General features: G+C 40.5%; 1 protein-coding gene across 2 annotated transcripts in view; it reads left to right on the plus strand.

The window, feature by feature from the left end:
• The first annotated feature begins 1472 nt into the window (after window positions 1-1472).
• LOC127582352 (phospholipid-transporting ATPase ABCA1-like) overlaps window positions 1473-19807 on the plus strand; it is a 139941-nt gene continuing 121606 nt past the window's right edge. For both annotated transcript variants that reach the window (XM_052037516.1, XM_052037517.1), the window contains exon 1: window positions 1473-1545. In XM_052037516.1, the coding sequence (XP_051893476.1) occupies window positions 1534-1545 (12 nt within the window). In that variant the 5' untranslated portion in view covers window positions 1473-1533. The remainder of the gene's footprint in view (window positions 1546-19807) is intronic.

Raw genomic sequence — 19807 nt, forward strand, 5'->3', positions numbered from 1 at the left:
CATGGCAGGTAGTATGTGCGACACTTCACCATTAGGTATTCCAGGCTGGGTTAGGAGGAACTCGCCAGGACCATCACGTCCGAGCACCATGAGTTATTGATTAAGAAGCAGAACCCTCCACCTCTAACTTTGCCCAAAGGACACTGTATGGTCCATTCAGTGGATTGAGAAGCCCTCAGGTTGTATGGCATAGTCAGATGAAGCAGGTGTAGGCCATGTTTTAGTGAGACATAGCACACAGCAGTCCCTCAATTCTCTTACCATTTACCATTACATTCAAGCCAGAGGATCAAACCTGGTTCATTGAGGAATGTAGGAGGACATCCCAGGAGCAGCACTAAGCATATCTATAAATGAAGTGTCAACTTGGTGAAGCTACAACACGGAATTACATGGATGCTAAAAACCTGAGGTGGCATGCAATAGACAGTGCCAAGTGATCTCACATCAGCAGATCAGGACAAAGCTGGTCATGAACTGTAGTGAGCAATTAAACTGCCAACAGGATCAAATGGCTCCAAGAACGTCCCTATCCTCAGTTAAAGTGGATCCCAGCACGTGTGCCAAAGGCTATAGCATTTGCAAACATCTCCAGTCAGAAATATTGAGCACATTATCCATGTCGGTTTTCTCTGAGGTCCCTACCATCACATTGGCATATTCAGGCAATTTGATTCACTCCACATGATGCTAAGAAAAAGCTGAGAGCACTAGATATAGTAAAGACTACAGGTTCAGTCAACGTCCCAGCTGTAACACTGAAGACTTGCCCTCTAGAGTTAGCCATGTCTCTCGCCAAATTGTTCCAGTGAAGTCATAGAACGGGCATCTGTACATGAATGCAGAAAATTGTTAATATATGTTCTGTCCACTAAAAGCAGGGCAAAGTCAACATTGTACCATCTCTAAAATACACTGCAGTTACTTTGACAGCACTTCTCAAAGGCATGGTCATCATCAAAAGAGAGAAGGGCAGCAGCTATTATCCTGACTTAGAAATATATCACTGTTCCTTCATCATCATTGAGTTAAATCTTGGAACTCAATCCCTAACAACATTGTGGGACTATCTCACCACAAAGACTCCAACGTTCAAGGCAGCTCACTACCAACTTCTCAAGGGTAGTTCAGGATGGGCAATATATTCTGGCCTTGTCCACAACACCCATATCCCATAAATAAATTAAACATATATAAAACATTAAGAAGCTGTCTGTATTTGAACAGTTTGCTCTTTAAGCAGCTCCACTAAGTCTGAGACTACACCCTCCACAATTCTATCGTAGATTGACCGCACTGTAGTTCTCATGTTGTCCAACCAGTAATTAGAGTGTTTGCCCAGCGCCGATTATTGACGGATTCATCAACCAATAGTTGAGCGAGAATTGGCGGGCGGGTTCCCAGATTCAACCAATGAAAATGCGGCGGGTGGGCGGGTCCCAGACAGTGGCAGAGGTAGCCGCTGAAGAGAGGAAGCAAAGAATAGACTGATATACCTCAAGAACAGGGCAGCATGGAGTCAGGGACAGCTACATGCTGAAAAAGGTATAAATTGTGTGGCTGACAATAGTTTGATAAGGTTGAAAGGAAAGCTACGTATAAATTATCGATAAGAGACGCAGGAAGCACTGGGGAGTGATGCTGTCAGGCTCCTGCTTGCCTCAGATACTGTTGCATTAGATTTCATTACAGCCGCATGGACTTGCAGGGGATTTGTCCTTGTGCTTCGGTGTGTTGATGCATTAAATTATTCTGTTAATTTGTATCTTACTGCCAAAATGTCAATTTTGGATGTAACTCGTAATTACTACCAGTTGTTTAACCAATGTTGCACTTCCTCGTTACTGAGATCGTTCATTTTCTAACGATACATATAAAAATGTGTAGTTTTAAATGTTAAATTTATAATCAAAATCTTTATTTTTAAAATTGCAATTTAACTTGTTACATTAATTTTAAATTGCAATTATGATATTTGGTTATAGGTGTAGAATATATTTACCCCCACAAGCATAAAATAATTTTGGTTTGTATATCTTTTAAAAGTTTCTTATTGTATGTATAACTGTAGGTACATGTTTTTTTACAGATTATTTTTGTGGCTCAGTTATTTAAGCTGCTGTCTGGCACAATTAAGTCTTAATTGCAAAGTTGTAATTGGTGTCTGGCCTTTAAATAAGGGTTGGGAACATAACATCCAGGTTTGTGTCATCAGTCTAATAGGCATGTTTAGAATATAGGTCCCAGTTCCAATCCACAGTTGTTAAGGAGTTACTGATATTAGTTGGGTGATCAATGGGGGAATTCATTTGGCTTCATTGACCCTGGAGTAAAATCTGATCAGGAGCAAGGACTGTTTCTAATTATTATACAGTGCCCTTTGTGGAAAGTGTCTGCTTACAGCTGTCACTGAAGATATGATTAGGTCTGGACATGATATTTTCTCCGTTCTCTGCCAGGGCTACACATTGGCTCTTTGGGTGAGGTACTGGACGATAGAGACTAGGGTTCATTTTTAAAAGGTACCCGATGAGGTTTAATGCTGAGAAATGAGGTAGTTCATTTTGGTAGGAAGAATGAGAAGAGGCAATATAAACAAGAGGGTACCATTCGAAGGAACCTCTGCATAGTTGAGGGTGATGGACAAATTCAGAAAGTGGTTTTAAAAAAGCATATGGGATCCTGAGCTTCATATATAGCAGGATAGAATACAAAAGCAAGGAAGTTATGATGCACAAAACACCTGGAGCATTGTGTTAAGTTCCGAGTGTCACACTGCAGGAAAAGTGTGAAGGTTTCAAAGGGGTTAGAAAAGAGATTTACTGTAATGATGCCAAGGATGAGGAACTTCATTTATGTGGATAGACTGGAGATACTGCTGCTGATCTCCATGGAAGAAAGTCAGTCCAAGGAGATCTGATTTTTAAAATGGTGTAAGATGCAGAGAGTAGATGGGGAGAAGCTGTTCCAATTGGTAGTATGGTCAAGAACTACTGGACAATGAAGGCGATTGGCAAAAGAACTTAAAGTGACATGAGAAATTTTGTTTTTACATGGTGAATGGCTAGATCTGGAATACGTTGCCAGGAGTATTAGTGCAGTCAGATTCAATTGCAGGTAGCTAAGCATCTGAAAGAAAATAATTTTCAAGGGAGTGAAACTAGCTGGATGGCTTTTGTACCGACCGAATGGTGTACTTTCATGCCGTAACCTTCCTGTGATTCGATGATGTTTGTACCTCTGAGGCAATTGGTAACTATTGGAAAGAGGGTCCTTCAGTGGTTTTTGCGTCCTTGGTATGCACATGTTAGAAAAAATTGTTAGATCCTCCAGTAGTAGATACTTTATTCCATTATTGTTACCTCCAGAGGTACCTGTCTTCTCTTCAGTTGGATTGCAGAATGATATAATGCTCTCCAGCAAGCTCACTGCAGGTGGATCAAATCACTTGTGTACTTATGAGGGTGTGACTGGCTCTACTCAATCATAGGAATCCATGTGCAGTAATAATATCCTATGTCAAGGTATATTTAGTGTAATGTTTACTGCATACACTCAATTTTCTAAATATGGTGAATTTTCTAAATATGATAATAATAATAGGGCATATCTACTGCAATGACTTTAATTTGCAAATTATAATAAATCAACTGGGAGATGACTGATTTAGTGGGTGGAGCACTGACCTTTAACTCAAATGACCTGAGTTCATACCCAACTTGGACTACTTTGGTGAATGTATTCTATCTCCATCTCAAAGGTTACATTTTAATTATAATCTGTCATCTCCATCCCCATACCCTGTGAATGGCACAACATTTATCTTATTTGGCATCAAACTACCTTGCACAGAGAAAGGCCACAGAATAACGGGTATGTGAAATGAATGATGTTGCTGAGGTGTTACAGGGTGAGGGAGCTTCACTGTATTTAAATGACACTGGTTTGAGCCTGTACCATCCTGCAGATGTCAGGTAAGACAGTGTAGGAGGTGATTTACTGTGCATCAAGCCCATACAATGTCTGTCCTGGGAGTGCTAGATACTGGAAGGCTTTACTCTGCATCTGGCCCACACTGTATCTATTCTCAGCATGCTGGCCAGGTCTCTACAGAGGAAGCTTTACTTTGATCTACCATATGCTGTAATTGACTTGGAAGTACTTGATGGGGCAGGGTAGTGGGAGTTTGACCCTCTATCTTGACTATGCTTTACCTGACTGAATAGTATTTAATTCACCTGAAATTTAGTGGGATGGGAGTGGTGGCATTGAGTAGGGTATTGGAAACTGGTAGTGGTGAGTGGATGAAAACCAGTTTTCCATAACAGATAATTAAACTTCCAACAATATGTTTGACAGTTGTACTGTATATAATGTTTGTAAAGGACAGATAATGCAAAGATTGATAGATCTTCATCAACAGCTTATCACCATGGGAGTCCTGGTATATCAAAGATATTCCCTTTGTCCAATGCACCCTTCCCCACTCTCTCTACAACTTAAAAAAAAACTAACTTGTTTTCTCCTTTCTAGTTCTGGCAAGGAGTCCTTGACCTTAACCGTTAACTCTATTTATTTTTCTGCCAATGCCACTTGACCTGTTGAATGCTTGCAGTCTTTTTTTTATTTCTCATTTCCAGCATTTCTAGTTTGATTTTCATTGATAGTTCTTTGGTATATGGAACCAGCTTGTATAAAGGAGTTAAGGTACAGATCAGGAATTATTTAGAATAGTGGAATAAGTCTGAATGGCTGCGTGGGCTATTCCTATTCTTGAGTATGAATCTATTAGTGGCTAGAAATAAATAACTGGTGAAATGATTGTTTGTTTAGTGATGTTTCTCTTTAGATCCAATATGAGTATATAATGACGTACGTTAGTAATAGTTCCCCTAATGGCTCAGTTGTTAAACCCAGTGAATAACTGAGCTACACAAGTTCCAAGTTCAATTCTTTCTTTTTTTTAATGCACCTTTTGCTTCCTGCATAGACATTGTGAATGGTCATTGAAAGCTTTTAAAAGAAGCTCCTCTCAGCATATTACTTTTGCATGGGTAAGTAAAAAAAAAAAATTCTTAAATAACAGATTCCACAATAGTTTAAGGTAAAACTGACAGCTGCCTATACAAAAGCAATATTCTGCTTGAACTCTGAAGTATAAATTCAGCTTCTGTAGAAAAGTTGACATCTCAAGTTGATGATCTGTCAGAACTGAACATCTGGACCCAGATGGTGAGAAACTTGGGGCTCCTGAGAGAAAAGAACATTTAAAGAATCCAGCCAATCGGTTTGATTTCACTTTGAATTAATAATATGGCAAACATTCAAGGCCATAGAGTCTGCTAGAGAAGATTAGGTAAATCAGAAATAATGATTTAACCACCACAAAGCCTGGTTTTTAAGAAGAACATTGTTCATCTAAACGAAAATATTGTAGGAAGGAAGTTGAGGCAATTGTATATTAGTAATGCTACTGTGAGTCCTAATTTCATCTTAATATAGGGAAAAAGATGTGTATTGAATTCAGGAGAAGGTACAGTGCAGGGTCTCTTTGAGGGCATTGATTTTTAAGGGGAATGTAAGAGTTTTGTGAATGAAGGGTTGGAGAAAAAAAGTTATTCATGATGAACAACAGTCAGCAGTTTTTGATTATTGTTTTTGCATTGTGAAAATGTTAGTTTAATTTTAGTCTGAGATGTTGTTATACATTTTTTAAAAAACCTAAATGCCTGATATGACCCTAATATATAATAAAAGGGGAATTTGTTGGGGTTTTACTCTGCTGTACAACCTTCATATGAACCTGGTCTATAAAATGTGGTGTGTGGGGAAATAGAGTTCATTGGACATAAAGTATCTCACACTCCCATCAAAAGTTGTTTCCTCAGCTTTCTTTGTTCGATCTGCGGTTTTATTGAATTAAGATGTTATTTTTGTTTAGGTTGCTGCAGAGGTGTTTTAAAATTATCCAAGTAAGCACTCTAAAGTTAAAATTTATAATATAATAAATATATTCAATGTTCAGCAAATGAGAATTCAGCAAATTACCACCTTTTATCTATAAATTTGCAGTGTGAAAGGTGCCTTTGCGTGAATTTGGTTAACATAGGGTGGTTGTTGCACACCATTTATCAGATGGACAATAGTGCAAGATTTTGGTTCAATAACAAGACAGTCCAAGACAACTAGAAACCAGGCTCTGCTGTACAAAATTGGCACACCCATGTATGTGGACATGCACACATGGATGAAAATACATGATCTTGTTCATGCCATTTAAATGGGTCCCTTTCCCTCCCAACGCACTCTACTCTGGCATGCATCACTTGGCTAGCAGTACCTTCACAGCTCCTCCAAGGTGAATTTTGGTAAGCAGAGAATAAGCAGACTTCAGAGCGGACAGGGGAGTAAGGGCCCATAGGTCACCACTTCTTGTCACTAATTATCTTTTGCTAACTCCTCCCAGTGTGGGCTGCCTGTAATTGCTAGCCCACCTTTCTGCTGAATCATGTGGGTTTTTTTTCCTGTCTCTGACTCTGCTGTTATTAGTCAGCAAGAGGTTTAAAGGAACATATCATTAATTTCTTTTCATAGCTCATGAAGAACTGGGTTTGCCAGTGTTCTCCCCTCTCCTCGCCCTCCATCCTCCATCCCCCATCCCCCCCAACAAAGATCCCATATCTGTGTGAAGCTAGTTGCTCTAATTGGCCATTTGCTAGGTTGTGAGAAAGAGTTAAGCGTTTCTGATTGTGGTGGTTAGAGGAGATTGGGTAAAGAGGAACTGCTGGGTTGTAGGTGTTGGGGCTGGTGGTTCATATGGGGGGGTGGGGGGAGCCATTTTGTAGGAGGTACCAGATAGTTCCTTCTAAGCTGTCTCCTGTGCAAGTAGTGCTGTATCACAGAGCCAACACTTGAAGCAACTAAAGTTTAAAAATAAACAATAGATTTTAAAACGCTTAACTATAAGTGTATAAGCTTTTTTACACCATCTGTTTTAAACACAGACTGGCTTCAGTTGCATCTGCCTTATAATTTTTGGGCTGGTATATGCTACTTTTTCCCTTGGATCTCTGCCAGACAAGGAGCCAAACATCAGCACCTCCCTGTTAAATTAGCAAGCAACGTTTTTGTATCGTTGTCTATAGTTGATGGAAAACTACACCATGGCAGAGCACCAAGTTATTTCAACTCTAGACAGTTGGATAAATGGACTACTATTTTCTAGAGGGGCATGAAACGAGAGAACAACTATTAATAATAAGGAGGCAACCTCCATCAATTGGGGATGTAGGATATTTAGAGAGGAGGCTATATCGTTGTTAATGCTCAATGATCAGTTATAGCTAACCTCACTTATCTACTTTCTTCTCCAACCATTTCCTTCCCAAGCTTCCCTTTTCACCAAACTCAGTTGCCAAACACTTATTTTCCATTACATAATGCACGAACAGATCACTTTGTCGCTCCTGTAGTTCCTTTAGCCAGTTCCTGGTCTAAGTGGGCCGTTCAATCTTTATACCATTTCTGAGTGATTTGTGCATGGCGTTAAGTAATTTCCCATGCCGTATTCCTTTTGGAGCACTTTGGGGGAATAGACATTGTTATGGGAGGGATCATCATTAGGGCAACCATGTTTTTAGTAATTCTATGCTGGATTGAGATCTCCACCCCTCACCCTGATGATTACATTCCGTAAATACATTGATCCTCTGAGACCTTCATCTTCTTGGACCCTGCTTTTCCCCTCCTCCACTCCTTTTTGATGAAGACCTCTTCTTCAGGCCCCCAGTCTTCCCAAGCATCCCCACCTACCTAATACAGGCCCTTATCAGGCCTACAGTGGCAGGCCTTTCTTGCCTCCGCCCAACCTGTCCCCTCCTGAAACTCGACCTTAATGTGAAATTTTGCACGCACTCGCAGTGGGTGGTCCGCAACCAAAATGGTTGTTAGCTCACTGCTGCAGCACTAAATGGGGTGCACTAGAATTTAAAGACATAAAGTTTAACCTTGCCTGGCAACATTCTCTCTGCAGCTCTTCACCTCTTTTCCCCATATCCTCTCACATTAGCCCAGACACTTATCCACAAAAGTACAAGTGTTGTGCAGTTGAAAATTAGTTTACTTTGGAATTTAGCCTTTTCTTCATATTTGTGGTTGTCATACTGCCCATTGAGAAATTCGACTCTTCACTTCAGTGGGATTTTAGTTGCCCTAGCACCATTTTTCCAATGTCAAGCCTCCAGATGATGTTGTGAGTATTGCAGCATTTTAAAATTTGTCAGCAGTGAGGTTTTAAATCTTATTGATTCCTATTTACTTGCTCTATTTTTCCCCTAAAAACCATAGCATTTAAAAGGGCCAACTCTCAAATTGCATACTTTGTACTCGGTGATGGGGGACCATCTCAAATACGAATGCACATTTTCATCAACTGTTTATATTTGAGTCTTTTTCCATAGCACATTACAGGTTAGTTGTGAAAGGTTACACTCCAGCAAGCTGTTTTGGTCAGAATCTAGGATAGGAGTTCAATGATGATCAGAGATTTTTGCAAGAGGTGAGTGATTGAGACCAGAAGTAGCTGCAGAGAGTTCAAGATTGCAGTGGGATGGTGATTGAAATCCTTGCCATTAATGGCTGACACACAGGAAGGACAACAGCAATAAGTACGTGAGGGACTGAAAGTGTTGCAGAGGCAGATTGAGACTGTTACTGTTGCCACTTGATAATCTACAGCAGACACAATGTGGTTGTGACTTGTGGTAGATCTTGGGCTGATTGTAGCTTGAGAGACCTGTAGTGCTGCCTTTATCCAGGATGTAATTTGGTCTGTGTCTATGGCATTAAAACACTGTTGTAGCAGCTCCAAAGTTATTCACGTGATTCAGCTCTCTGACTATGTACATACTTATGAAGTTTTTACACTTGTACGAGAGGGTTTGCTGGATTAATCCACTGACTGGCAGGGTACTGGGCCTTACAAACAAGGAAAGGTGTGGCTTCAAATTCTTGTGTGTTTCTGATGGACACCGAGCTAGGGAAATATTGTTGGAGATGTTATCGGAGGTGGTGGTGTGGGATATCCTTATCACTGACCCTACAGGAATGTACATGTTGATCTTGACCAACGAGAGGTGTAGTTTGGCAGGATGGACTATATAATGGGATGCCCTACTAATATTGTATTAGGCAGTCATGTAGTACCTGATCTAAGTAAAGTTAATGGCAGAAGCTGAGAAAGAAAGCAAACTGGGGTGGGAATATAGGTCAAAAATATTTTGCGGCATTCATCTCCCACTACAGCACAGGTGTGGAACGTAGCAGAATACTTCTCTGTGTAGATTTGTGCTGATTTAAAATGCAACTGCTTTTCTATAATGTGCCAAGTGGCCATTGAGCAGTGGGAAACCTTAGGATTGTATCTAAACTTGTAATGCCAATTTATTGAATGAATTTCATTATTCATTCTAACAATTCTGGATATTCTGATTGGGATTCGTCCACCAATATTATAACCACTGCCAAGATGGCTCTTCTAAACCTTCAAGACCAATTTTAAAATGTAAACAGAACAAACCTGTGAATAAGAAATTTAAGGATACATAGGAATGAGTTGTCTGCACTTTAGTGATTGTTCTTAGGATCTTTGTGTAAGTTTGGATGCAATGTGCTTATAGGTTGTTGCACCAGATGTACGGCTGTCGTGTTGCTTTATTTTCCCTTCCCCATCAAATTTCAATAGGGAGCTGTAAACGACTGTAAGGAAGCAGATTAGTGCATAATTCATGAAGTAGGGATATGCTGAAATAAACAGTTTTCTGTGTTTGACATTGTTGCAAATACTACTCTTCAGCTGCGAGGCTGAACTAGGTCTGCTACAGAATGTCAAAATTCTGCTACAGAATGTGAATGTCAAAGATTCCGTGGCATTCATGAAAATCAGTAGGAAGTTAACACCATAAAAACAAAATTAACTGATCATTTATTTCCTTATGGTATGTTCAACCTTGCTGTTTGTTTTTAGCTGCAGGATGTGGTCGAGGCTGTCAATAAACTGCAATTCTTCTTGGTAACATCTCTTAAAGCATTTTTTCTGTACTGTTCTTGCGCTGAAGGTAGCGTGTTCTGAGAATTAATGAGGCAACTATTGGGAAGATGAGAGTGACTGCCCTTGACATTAATGCAGCATTGCACAAAGTGTAACATCAAGCGTCACCAGTCAGTGAGAATCGAGGATCTCAGTCCAAGAGGAATACTGCAGGAGTTCCTCAGGACACGGTCCTGGGTCCATCCATTTTCAAGGGCTTCATCAATGACCTTCCTCTCATTATGTCAGAAACAGATTTTGTCTGATGGTGGCACATTGTTCAATTCCATTCACGCTTCATTGGAAGAAGACAGACTGTGCATGCACATGGAAAAACCATGTTAACATTCAGGGTTGGGTTGATAATTGGCAAGAAGCACGTGTTGTATAAGTGTTATCTCCAACAAGGGAGAATCCTACCTTTTTCCTAATATTCAATGCATTATCATTTATCAACTCTCCCACAATCAACATCCTGGGAGAAAAAACCATTCACGAGAAATACAACAGGACCAGCAACATAGAAGTGAAATACCTTGAAGTTTGAGAAGGTGCTCTATCGGAAAAAGTTGCTTTCCATATCATGAGATTGCCATAGGTAGGAGGTCAATATTGTGGAATCGTTATCTCCATCTGGGATTGGCAAACCAAGCTATCTTCTCTCTAATGTCTCCTTCTATTAATGTGCCATGAGTCTTGAATCCCTTGTTCATTACATTGCCTTTCCTATAGTTCTTCTGGCCACTTGTCCTGCTGTTGCACATTCAGTAAGAGTAATGGGCTGAGTGTATCCTGAACACATGTGATGGGGAAATATTTCTGTCACTAGTATTGAAATACTAGGAGTGATTAGATGATGTAACTCTATATGAGTGACATCAGTAAAGGAGAAATTGGAAAGCATTGAGTGGCAAAAGCTTCAGTTAGGCATGAGATTTGCTTTGAGGTAGAGGTTTAATGGGAGAAAATTCATGAAGCACTTTGTGGCAACAAAGTGAAAGGCCATTGGTATTTTTGTTTTGTTTTGTATGTTTTACTATAAAATTCATTGTGTTCCTACAGTATTTATTTAAAAGGAAACTGTGCTGTGGGTATGTCTAGAGAACTGCATTATATCCCAGGATAAATGCCATCAAATTTTCTGTTGATGTTTTAGATTGGACAGAATTGTCCATTTCTTTTCAGAGCAGCAGACACTTGAAGCAGCAGGAGAGGTTGCATTCTGGATATCTGTGCCTTTAGGGATTCTGCTACAGAAGGTCACAAACCCCAGCTTTTATGTTCCTTGGGGATCACTCCCGGCAAAATGCTGGAATACACTGCCCCACAAAATGATGGTATAGGCCTGTATTACCTCTCAAGGGACATGGCAGTTTGAAATGTCTCGCAGACATTTATCTACAGAGAGAGTTGAGAAGCTGTTAAGAGACTGATTTCAATGTCTAAGAACTACTTGCTTGCTTTATTGATGCCAGTTCAAAACAGAACTGTTTCTCTCATTGAATGACGGGGAAAGGGCAATACTTCATCCCAGTTTTGGCTGTAAGGCGCAGAAGGTCAGTCTGTGAGGAGAGGCCCAGAATTGCATAGTGCAGCAAGACTGGTATGTACCACAATAATTGGAAGGACCAGCTAGTTTGTTATCAGCATTGCTTATCCTGCATTTGCCATATTTTCCTTTTCTATTATCACTTATCTAAAGACTGTCTAGAACATAGTTCATGGATGTTTAGTTTTTAGTATTGCTGGCTCAGAGTTTTGAAATGCTTGAAAATTTTTGCTGTGTTAACCAGCCTGCTGAAGCGGAGGAGCCTGTAACTAGAGTGATTAACAGGTTAATGGAGGGAGGAGAGCTGATTTACTGAAACTTACTTCAGATCTGTCATTACACCAACACCAGAGCCCTTTAATTTTGTGTATTTTTAGAAGAAAAAGTATCGCCTCTTAAATGAGGTGATTATGTGTGACCTTAAATAGACAGAAGAGAACTAATTCATTTCTCTTTTGATTTTTTCTTTTCATTTTGTTTCAGAGTAGTTCAGTCTACTGTATGGTTTCCTTCCCAAATGGCGTTCTTCATACATCAAACTAAATTGTGGTGGTTGGCATCACAGTTGAAGCTTGAGCACTGTCTCCCTTGTGATGCACTCTTCCTCACTTGCTGCCTTGTCCATTTGCTTTCCTACTACTGTCAATAGATAACCAAAAATACTCAGACCAAAAATGGCCCTTGTCCCTGTTCTTCCCAACCCAGAAAAACTGAGACACAAGGGACTGCTGATGTTGGAATCTGGAGCAATTAACAATCTGCTGGAAGAACTCGGGACCCAAAACTTCAACAATTCCTTTACTCTCACAGATGCTGCTCGACCCACTGAGTTCTTCCAGCAGATCATGTGATGCATCAGGAAAACTGAGTCCAGATATTGTGTCTCTGCAGACATGTCATCTGGGATTAGTAAATTTGGCATAAACCAAGAGGATATTTAATAGTGTGTGGTGTCCAAGTGTTTGGGAAAACTTGTTGCTATTTGTAATTGATCTGTGCAAACTTTAAAACAATGCCAAAACAGCAGAAATAACTGACAAAAGATGCTGGACTAGAAATGAGGTCATGTGCTATTTACTACAACACTGCATGTTTGAAAATTAGACAGTGAAAAAAGCAATAACCACATCTGGGTCATTTTGCATCACTCCAGAAAACTGACCGGGCATTTGCAGTGTGAGTTCTGCTTTCGTTGTCAGATGGTCTCATTCCTCATGGAAACATAGCAGGGGAAATTGGATCACCTAATCCTGGGAGCAGCCGTTGTTTGTCACTCCTGGATTACAGTGTTTTCATTGTGCATTTGCTGGACTGGAACCCCATGATGGTAAATTCTGTACTGTACTTAAATAGAGAGAGACTGTAGACTGTTGTGGTACAAAGGGATCTAGGAGTCTTTCTGCATGCAGATGCACCAAGTAACTTTGAAGGCATGTGGAATGTTGGTCTTCCTTGCAAGAGAGATGGAATGCAAATGTAGGTAAGTCTTGCCATGTCTCGAATACAAGGTACAGTTTTGGTCATCTTTACTTGCCTTTGCATTGGATGTATAGAATTGGACTGAAGGGGAACAGAAATTGAGGGAAATGGGCAGGAAGGTGGAGTCGTGGCCAAAATCGGGTCAGCACAATCTTATTGATTGATGCAGGCTCGGGGCTGTATGGCCTGGCCCTCCTACCTCTTTTGTTCCGATAGTGTAGTGGTCAGCGTAACGCTATTACAGCACCAGCAACTCTGGTTCAATTCTGGCCACTGTCTGTAAGGAGTTTGTATGTTCTCCTCATGTGTCTGCGTGGGTTTCCTCCCACATTCCAAAGGCGTATGGGTTAGGAGTTGTGGGCATGCTATGTTGGTGCCAGAAGCGTGGCAACACTTGCGGGCTGCTCCCAGAACACTCTATGCAAACAATGCATTTCACTGTGAGTCTCGACGTACATAAAGATATCTTAAAATACCTTGCTACCCTTCTTTGAGCCAACATCCCCCTAATCCTGACTACAGCACAGTCATTACCCAGGGCTTCCAACTGCTGGTCTATGATCTGCGGATCTTCTGTGTCTGTGTCCCCTCTCACGCTACACCTCAGGCCTCCAGACCAAGCTTCAATCCTGGCCAGCACATCTATTCTATTCAAAATGTTCAATGCCCACATAGTAGCAACCAAAGCCTTGGACCTCAGTTGTTAATGATTTTGTTGTTTATGGATTTTGCAACAACATTATAACACTCCTGTGCAGGCCCACTACATTTTCTAGGCCACTAAGGTCTCTCTTTTTGAAATTCTCCCCCCCCCCCCCCCCCCCCCCCCCCCCCATTTCTTTTTTTGCTGAGCGTGAACAAGGATTTGGTGAGGGTGATGCACGTCCTTGACAGTGTGGCATAATTTCACAGGGAATTGGGCATGTCGTTGCAAAATTTGAATATAATTGGATGATAGTAAGGTATTTTCAAGTTGGTAGTTCCTGTCAAAAAGCTAGCGTTTGACAGCTGATTGACATCCTCCAATAATATAATTTTTATGACCTTACAGACATCCAAGCCTGTATCAGATGTGGTAGGAAACTGAACAGAAAGTGCTCACTATGCCTGTATCCAAATATGCTCATTGGAACAGTTCCAGTGTAGTTACTGTTGCCAAGTGTTTAGTTGTCTTACTTATTCTGTTCAGTTCTTTCATTTTCTTGAGCTTTAAAGTTCTTTAACTTTAGCATTTCTTCCCGTAATTTCACTCCCAGATTAATTTGCCTGTTGCTGAGAGCTTGCGAACTGGCTTTTGGTTCATTTCTCCACCATTCTCTTGAGAGAAATCTAAACACGAGATGTGTGAGAAAAGCATTTATCCAAAGAGTTGTTTTGAACATGCTACTTGTAAGAGGTTTGTTCCTGCTCTGCTGATTGTGCTGCTTAAGTGTTTAAAGGTTTAGTGTTACTTAAGCAGTCTGGGTAATTAGTGTGGGGGTTGGAGGGAGAGAGATTGAGATTTCTGATCATGATTTAAGATTGCACATCTTTGAGCTCAGTTGTGATATCCACAACAGCACCCCCCCCCCCCCCCTTCAAGCACCAAGGAATTCTGCTTGAGTAAGGTACCAGTGGCAATTGCATCTTCTGTAACTATATAATGGCCTAAGTCAAGGGGGAAAAATTAGGCTGGGTGGAGGGATTATCGGGGAATAGCAGGCATGTAACTTGATAGCTTGTGAAAACTACACTAAATGTTCAGAGTGTTATGTTTTACTGTTAAATCAGTGAATGTTAAATCTCTTGTTGAAGTTGTGAAGCTTTTCCTGAGTGACCCAGCGATACCAACCAGGAAGGTCTCTGCATCAGTCCTTGATCTTTGCTTCTTCAGTTTTTCTCAACCATGATAGGATTAAGGCTGCCACTGTCGCCCACATGTGAAGCCAGTTCGTTCTTTGAAACTCAGTCCTTTATTGTTCCATCTTTCCATTCCAACTGATTTTATTCTTTTCCCCAATTTTTCCTCCTTTTAATTAACTGCAAACATCAATCAAGAAAAAAAATTAGTAACATTGTGGTGATTCATTTACCAATGCTTTAGGATCAATTTACTTTTTCTGATCACTGGTTTTAAACTTCTGCTCTGTTCTCACTTTCTGTGTTCCTTTTGCAGTGATATTCAGGTGTAATATTTAATATTTTGTATCCTTTGGAAGATCCAGTCAAAGCCACCAATTACTTGACACACCAGAGACTTGATTTTCTCTATTCTTTCCTCACTCACTTGAATAGGGTCAGTATTTTGCTCTTATTTCTACCCTCTATCCTTTTTGTAGCATGATTACTTGGTATTTTCCAATGATTTATTTTCTCAGGATGTTGACAATGTTGTCAGGGTTGCAGTTTCTGTCTACCACCAAGTTGCCCTCAGAAAGCTGTGGTGGACCTTCTAATGGCATTCAAGTCTAAAGGGTAACATTAAGAGAATAAGTTCTATTAACGTGATTTGTAATTGTTAAGATTATACAAAAGGAGTTTGAACATTGTTTTAGGGATAATGGACATCTGGAATTTTTTCTTAGAAAGTGTGAATTTTGGGCCAACTGAAATAGTACCTAACTGGTGTATTTATGGTCGATCTAAATTCTTTCAGTATATTACTGCCATTATCTGTTCTGTCCTATCATATAATCCACCTTCTTGTGGTGATAAATTAATGTAAAATGAAAAGTTTGAGCTCCTATTTTTTTCTTCAGCGTAATTAATCTGCATAGGAAAAGTTTATTTTCAGATCTTTGACCATCCAATCTCCACCTGTTGCTAATGCCCTTCCAACTGAGGTAAATTAGTTTAGCAAAGTTGGCTTCAACATCTCAGCTAGGGAAGAGAGGAGCGAAAAAAAATTAGCTTGTGTTCCCTTTCCAGTTTCAGTAAGTGATTGAGGGAATGGTCAGGCTGAGTCATACAACTTCTCTTAATGCAAAATAAATTTGTCTGTCAGAGAATTGGTAAAATAAGTTTTCTCTCACTTAATGTGAAAATGCTTTCATGATGTGAAAGAATATTTGGCAGTTTCTAAATGTCAGTGCTAGGGAGAAAAGCCATTGGAGGCTGCTCTACAAAATGTGTTCTCCCATTCCAAGAAACAAAAGTTGCTTTAAAATGAATAGACTCCTGTTCTTTTTTTTCCTGCAGTGCTCAGTAAACCGATTGTGACCAGTGATTAAACTATTTCATAGGGAGAAAAAGTTCAGACAAGCTCTGAATGATGTTGCATTAACTGTGTAACTGAGAGTGTGTAATTAACCTAATCTTTTGTGCATATTTTTACCATTCCCTCAAGAGTGATTGTACTTCCTCAGAAAAACAACATAGCGGCAGCCACCTCATTGCTGTAGTCACTGCGTGCGAGCCCTCTGTAATCTCATTGCTTATCTCATATTTTGGTATAGGTCTTTGTAAAGATCTCATGGGCTCTCAGAAACAAGGCAGAAGTTTGAGCTTGAGAGAAAAAGTTATTAATCAAATGTTTTCACATTTCTCAGATCGCTTTCCTTATTTTGTATAGAACCATAGAACACCACAGCACAGAAAACAGGCCATTCGGCCCTTCTAGTCTGTGCTGAAACTTTATTCTGCTAGTCCCATTGACCTGCACGCAGTTCATAACCCTCCAGACCTCTCCCTCCACATATCTATCCAATTTATTCTTAAAACTTAAGAGTGAACCTGCATTTACCACGTCAGATGGCAGTTCATTCCACACTCCCACCACTCTCTGGGTGAAGAAGTTCCCCCTAATGTTCCCCCCTAAACCTTTCCCCTTTCACCCTAAAGCTCCTAATCTAGGTGGAAAGAGCCTACTTGCATTTACTCTGTCTATACCCCTCATAATTTTGTGAACCTCTATCAAATCTCCCCTCATTCTTCTACGCTCCAAGGAATAGTCCTAACCTGTTCAATCTTTCCCTGTAACTCAACTCCTGAAGACCCGGCAACATTCTAGTAAATCTTCTCGTATAGAACATAGAAACATAGGAAAAAGGTGAGGGGAAGCCATTTGACCCTTCAGGCCTGTTCCTCATTCAATATGATTGTGGCTGGTCATCTATCTCAATACCATATTCCTGTTCTCTTCCCATACCCCTTGATGCCTTCTGTGTGTGGAAATCTATCTCTTTCTCCAGTGACTTGGCCCCCACAGCCCTCTCTGGTGGGGAAATCCACATTTTGCCACCTTCCAAGTGGGGGAGAAAATTCCCACTCATCTCAGGATACAGGGCAAGACCTTTAGGTCTGAGACAGTGACGTGTGATTTTTAGACCCTGTGGCTAAGGGAAATATTCTCGCCTGCTTCCAGTCTGAGTTCTGTCAGAACCTATGTTTCAGTTAGATTTCCTCTCATTCTTCTAAATTCTAATGAATACAGGTTTTGTTGACCTGATCTTCTTGCCCAACCCACTGTACAATGCTACTCTGCCCCTGCCATTCCAGGAATCAGTCTGGTGAACCTTTGCTGCATTCTCTCTATGGCAAGTACAGGCAGTCCCTGGGTTACGTTAAGGGTTCTGTTCCTAAGAACCATCCATAAACTGATTTCTCCATGTCAGAAATGTCTATTTTCTACAGCTGCCCATATTGTGGCACTCTACCTACACTTGTTATAATTCTTTAATTTTATTGAATAATCACCTTAATGCTACCCATTTATAAACTAATAGAATATATAATGTATCCAGTCATTGATCAATACCATGAACCATGTTATTACTGGCTTGGAAGATGTTTTAAAAATGTATGGAAGAGTTTGCATGAAGTCAGATATCTGTAAGTCAGGTCAGTCATTACCCAGGGAGTCCCCGTACATCCTTTGAGGTAAGGAGACCAAAACTGCACACAATATTCAAGGTGTGGCCTTGGTAAGGTCCTGCATAATTTACTAAGACATTGCTGCTAATGTACTCAAAACCTCTTGCAGTGACAGCAGAGCATTTGTCATCTTAATTACTTGCTGAATCTGCAAAAATACCGAGGTCCCTTTATACATCAGCATTTCCCAATCTATCATCATTTAAGTAATACTCTGCCTTTCTGTTTTTCCTACTGAAGTGAATAACTTCATGTTGTACTGCATTTACCATGTATTTGTGAACTCCCTCAATTTGTCTCAATCATGTTAATGTCTTCTGCACCCTCTTCATATTCCCACCCTATTTTTATTTTTTTCCGTTACCGGCAAGCTTAAAAGTATTGTTGGTTACCTTATCAAAATCATTGCATATTGTGAACATCTGTCAGCCAATGTCTGTTCCGCAGGGACCTGTTCTGGGACCCCTGCTCTTTATGATTTTTATAAATGACTTGGATGAGGATGTGGACGGGTGGGTTAGTAAGTTTGCTGATGATACAAAGATTGGTGGTGTTGTGGATAGTGTAGAAGGTTTCTGTAGATTACAACAGGATATTGATAGAATACAGACCTGGGCTGAGAAGTGGCAGAAGGAGTTCAACCTGGATAAGTCTGAAGTGATACACTTCAGGAGATCAAATTCGAAGGCAGAATACAAGGTTAATGGCAGGACTCTTAGCAGTGTGGAGGAACAGAGAGATCTTGGGGTCCACATCCATAGATCCCTCAAGGTTGCCACGCAGGTCGATAGTGTTGTTAAGTAGGTGTATGGTGTGTTGGCCTTCATTAGTTGGGGTATTGAGTTCAAAAGCTGTGAGGTGATGTTTCAGCTCTTTAGAACTCTGGTTAGACCACGCTTGGAGTATTGTGTTCAGTTCTGGTCACCTCATTATAGGAAGGATGTGGAAGCTTTAGAGAGGGTGCAGAGGAGACTTATCAGGATGTTGCCTGGATTGGTGAGTGTATCTTATGAGGACAGGTTGAGTGAGCTAGGGCTTTTCTCTTCGGAGAGAAGGAGGATGAGAGGAGACTTGATAGAGGTGTACAAGATGATATGAGGCATGGATCAAGTGGACAGTCAGACTTTTTCCTAGGGCGACAGTGGCTAACATGAGGGGACATAATTTTAAGGTGATTGGAGGAAGGTATAAGGGGTAAATTTTTTTTTAAACAGAGTGGTGGGTGCGTGAAACACACTGCCAGCAGCAGTTGTGGTGGCAGATACATTACGGACATTTAAGAGTCTGTTAGATAGCCCCCCATTTCTTTATCATTCATGTGTCTGTGGGAGGGAAGGGTTAGATAGATCTTAAAGCAGGATAAAATGTCGGTACAACATTGTGGGCCGAAGGGCCTGTACTGTGCTGTAATGTTCTGGGTTCAAGCACTGATCCCTGCGGTATATACTGGTCATTCTCTATTCTCCCCCTCCCATTGAGCAGAAGATACAAAAGCTTGAGAACACGAATCACCAGGCTCAAGGTCAGCTTCTATCCCGCTCTCATAAGACTCGTGATCAGACCTTTTACCCGATAAAGATGAACTTTTAATCTCTCACTATACCTCATCTTGGCCCTTGCATTTTATTTGTCTACCTGCACTGCTCTTTCTCTGTGAATGCAACACTATATTCTGCATTTTCTTTTTCCTTTTGTGCTACCTTGATGTACTTGTATGGAATGATCTGTCTGGATGGCATGCAAACAAAAGCTTTTCACTGTATCTCGGTACATATGACAATAATAAACCAATTGCCAATTACCCAACTAGTCACTGCCTGCCATTCTGAGAAAGATCAGTT

This window comes from Pristis pectinata, chromosome 24 (assembly GCF_009764475.1).
Source record: "Pristis pectinata isolate sPriPec2 chromosome 24, sPriPec2.1.pri, whole genome shotgun sequence".
Taxonomy (NCBI): Eukaryota; Metazoa; Chordata; class Chondrichthyes; order Rhinopristiformes; family Pristidae; genus Pristis; species Pristis pectinata.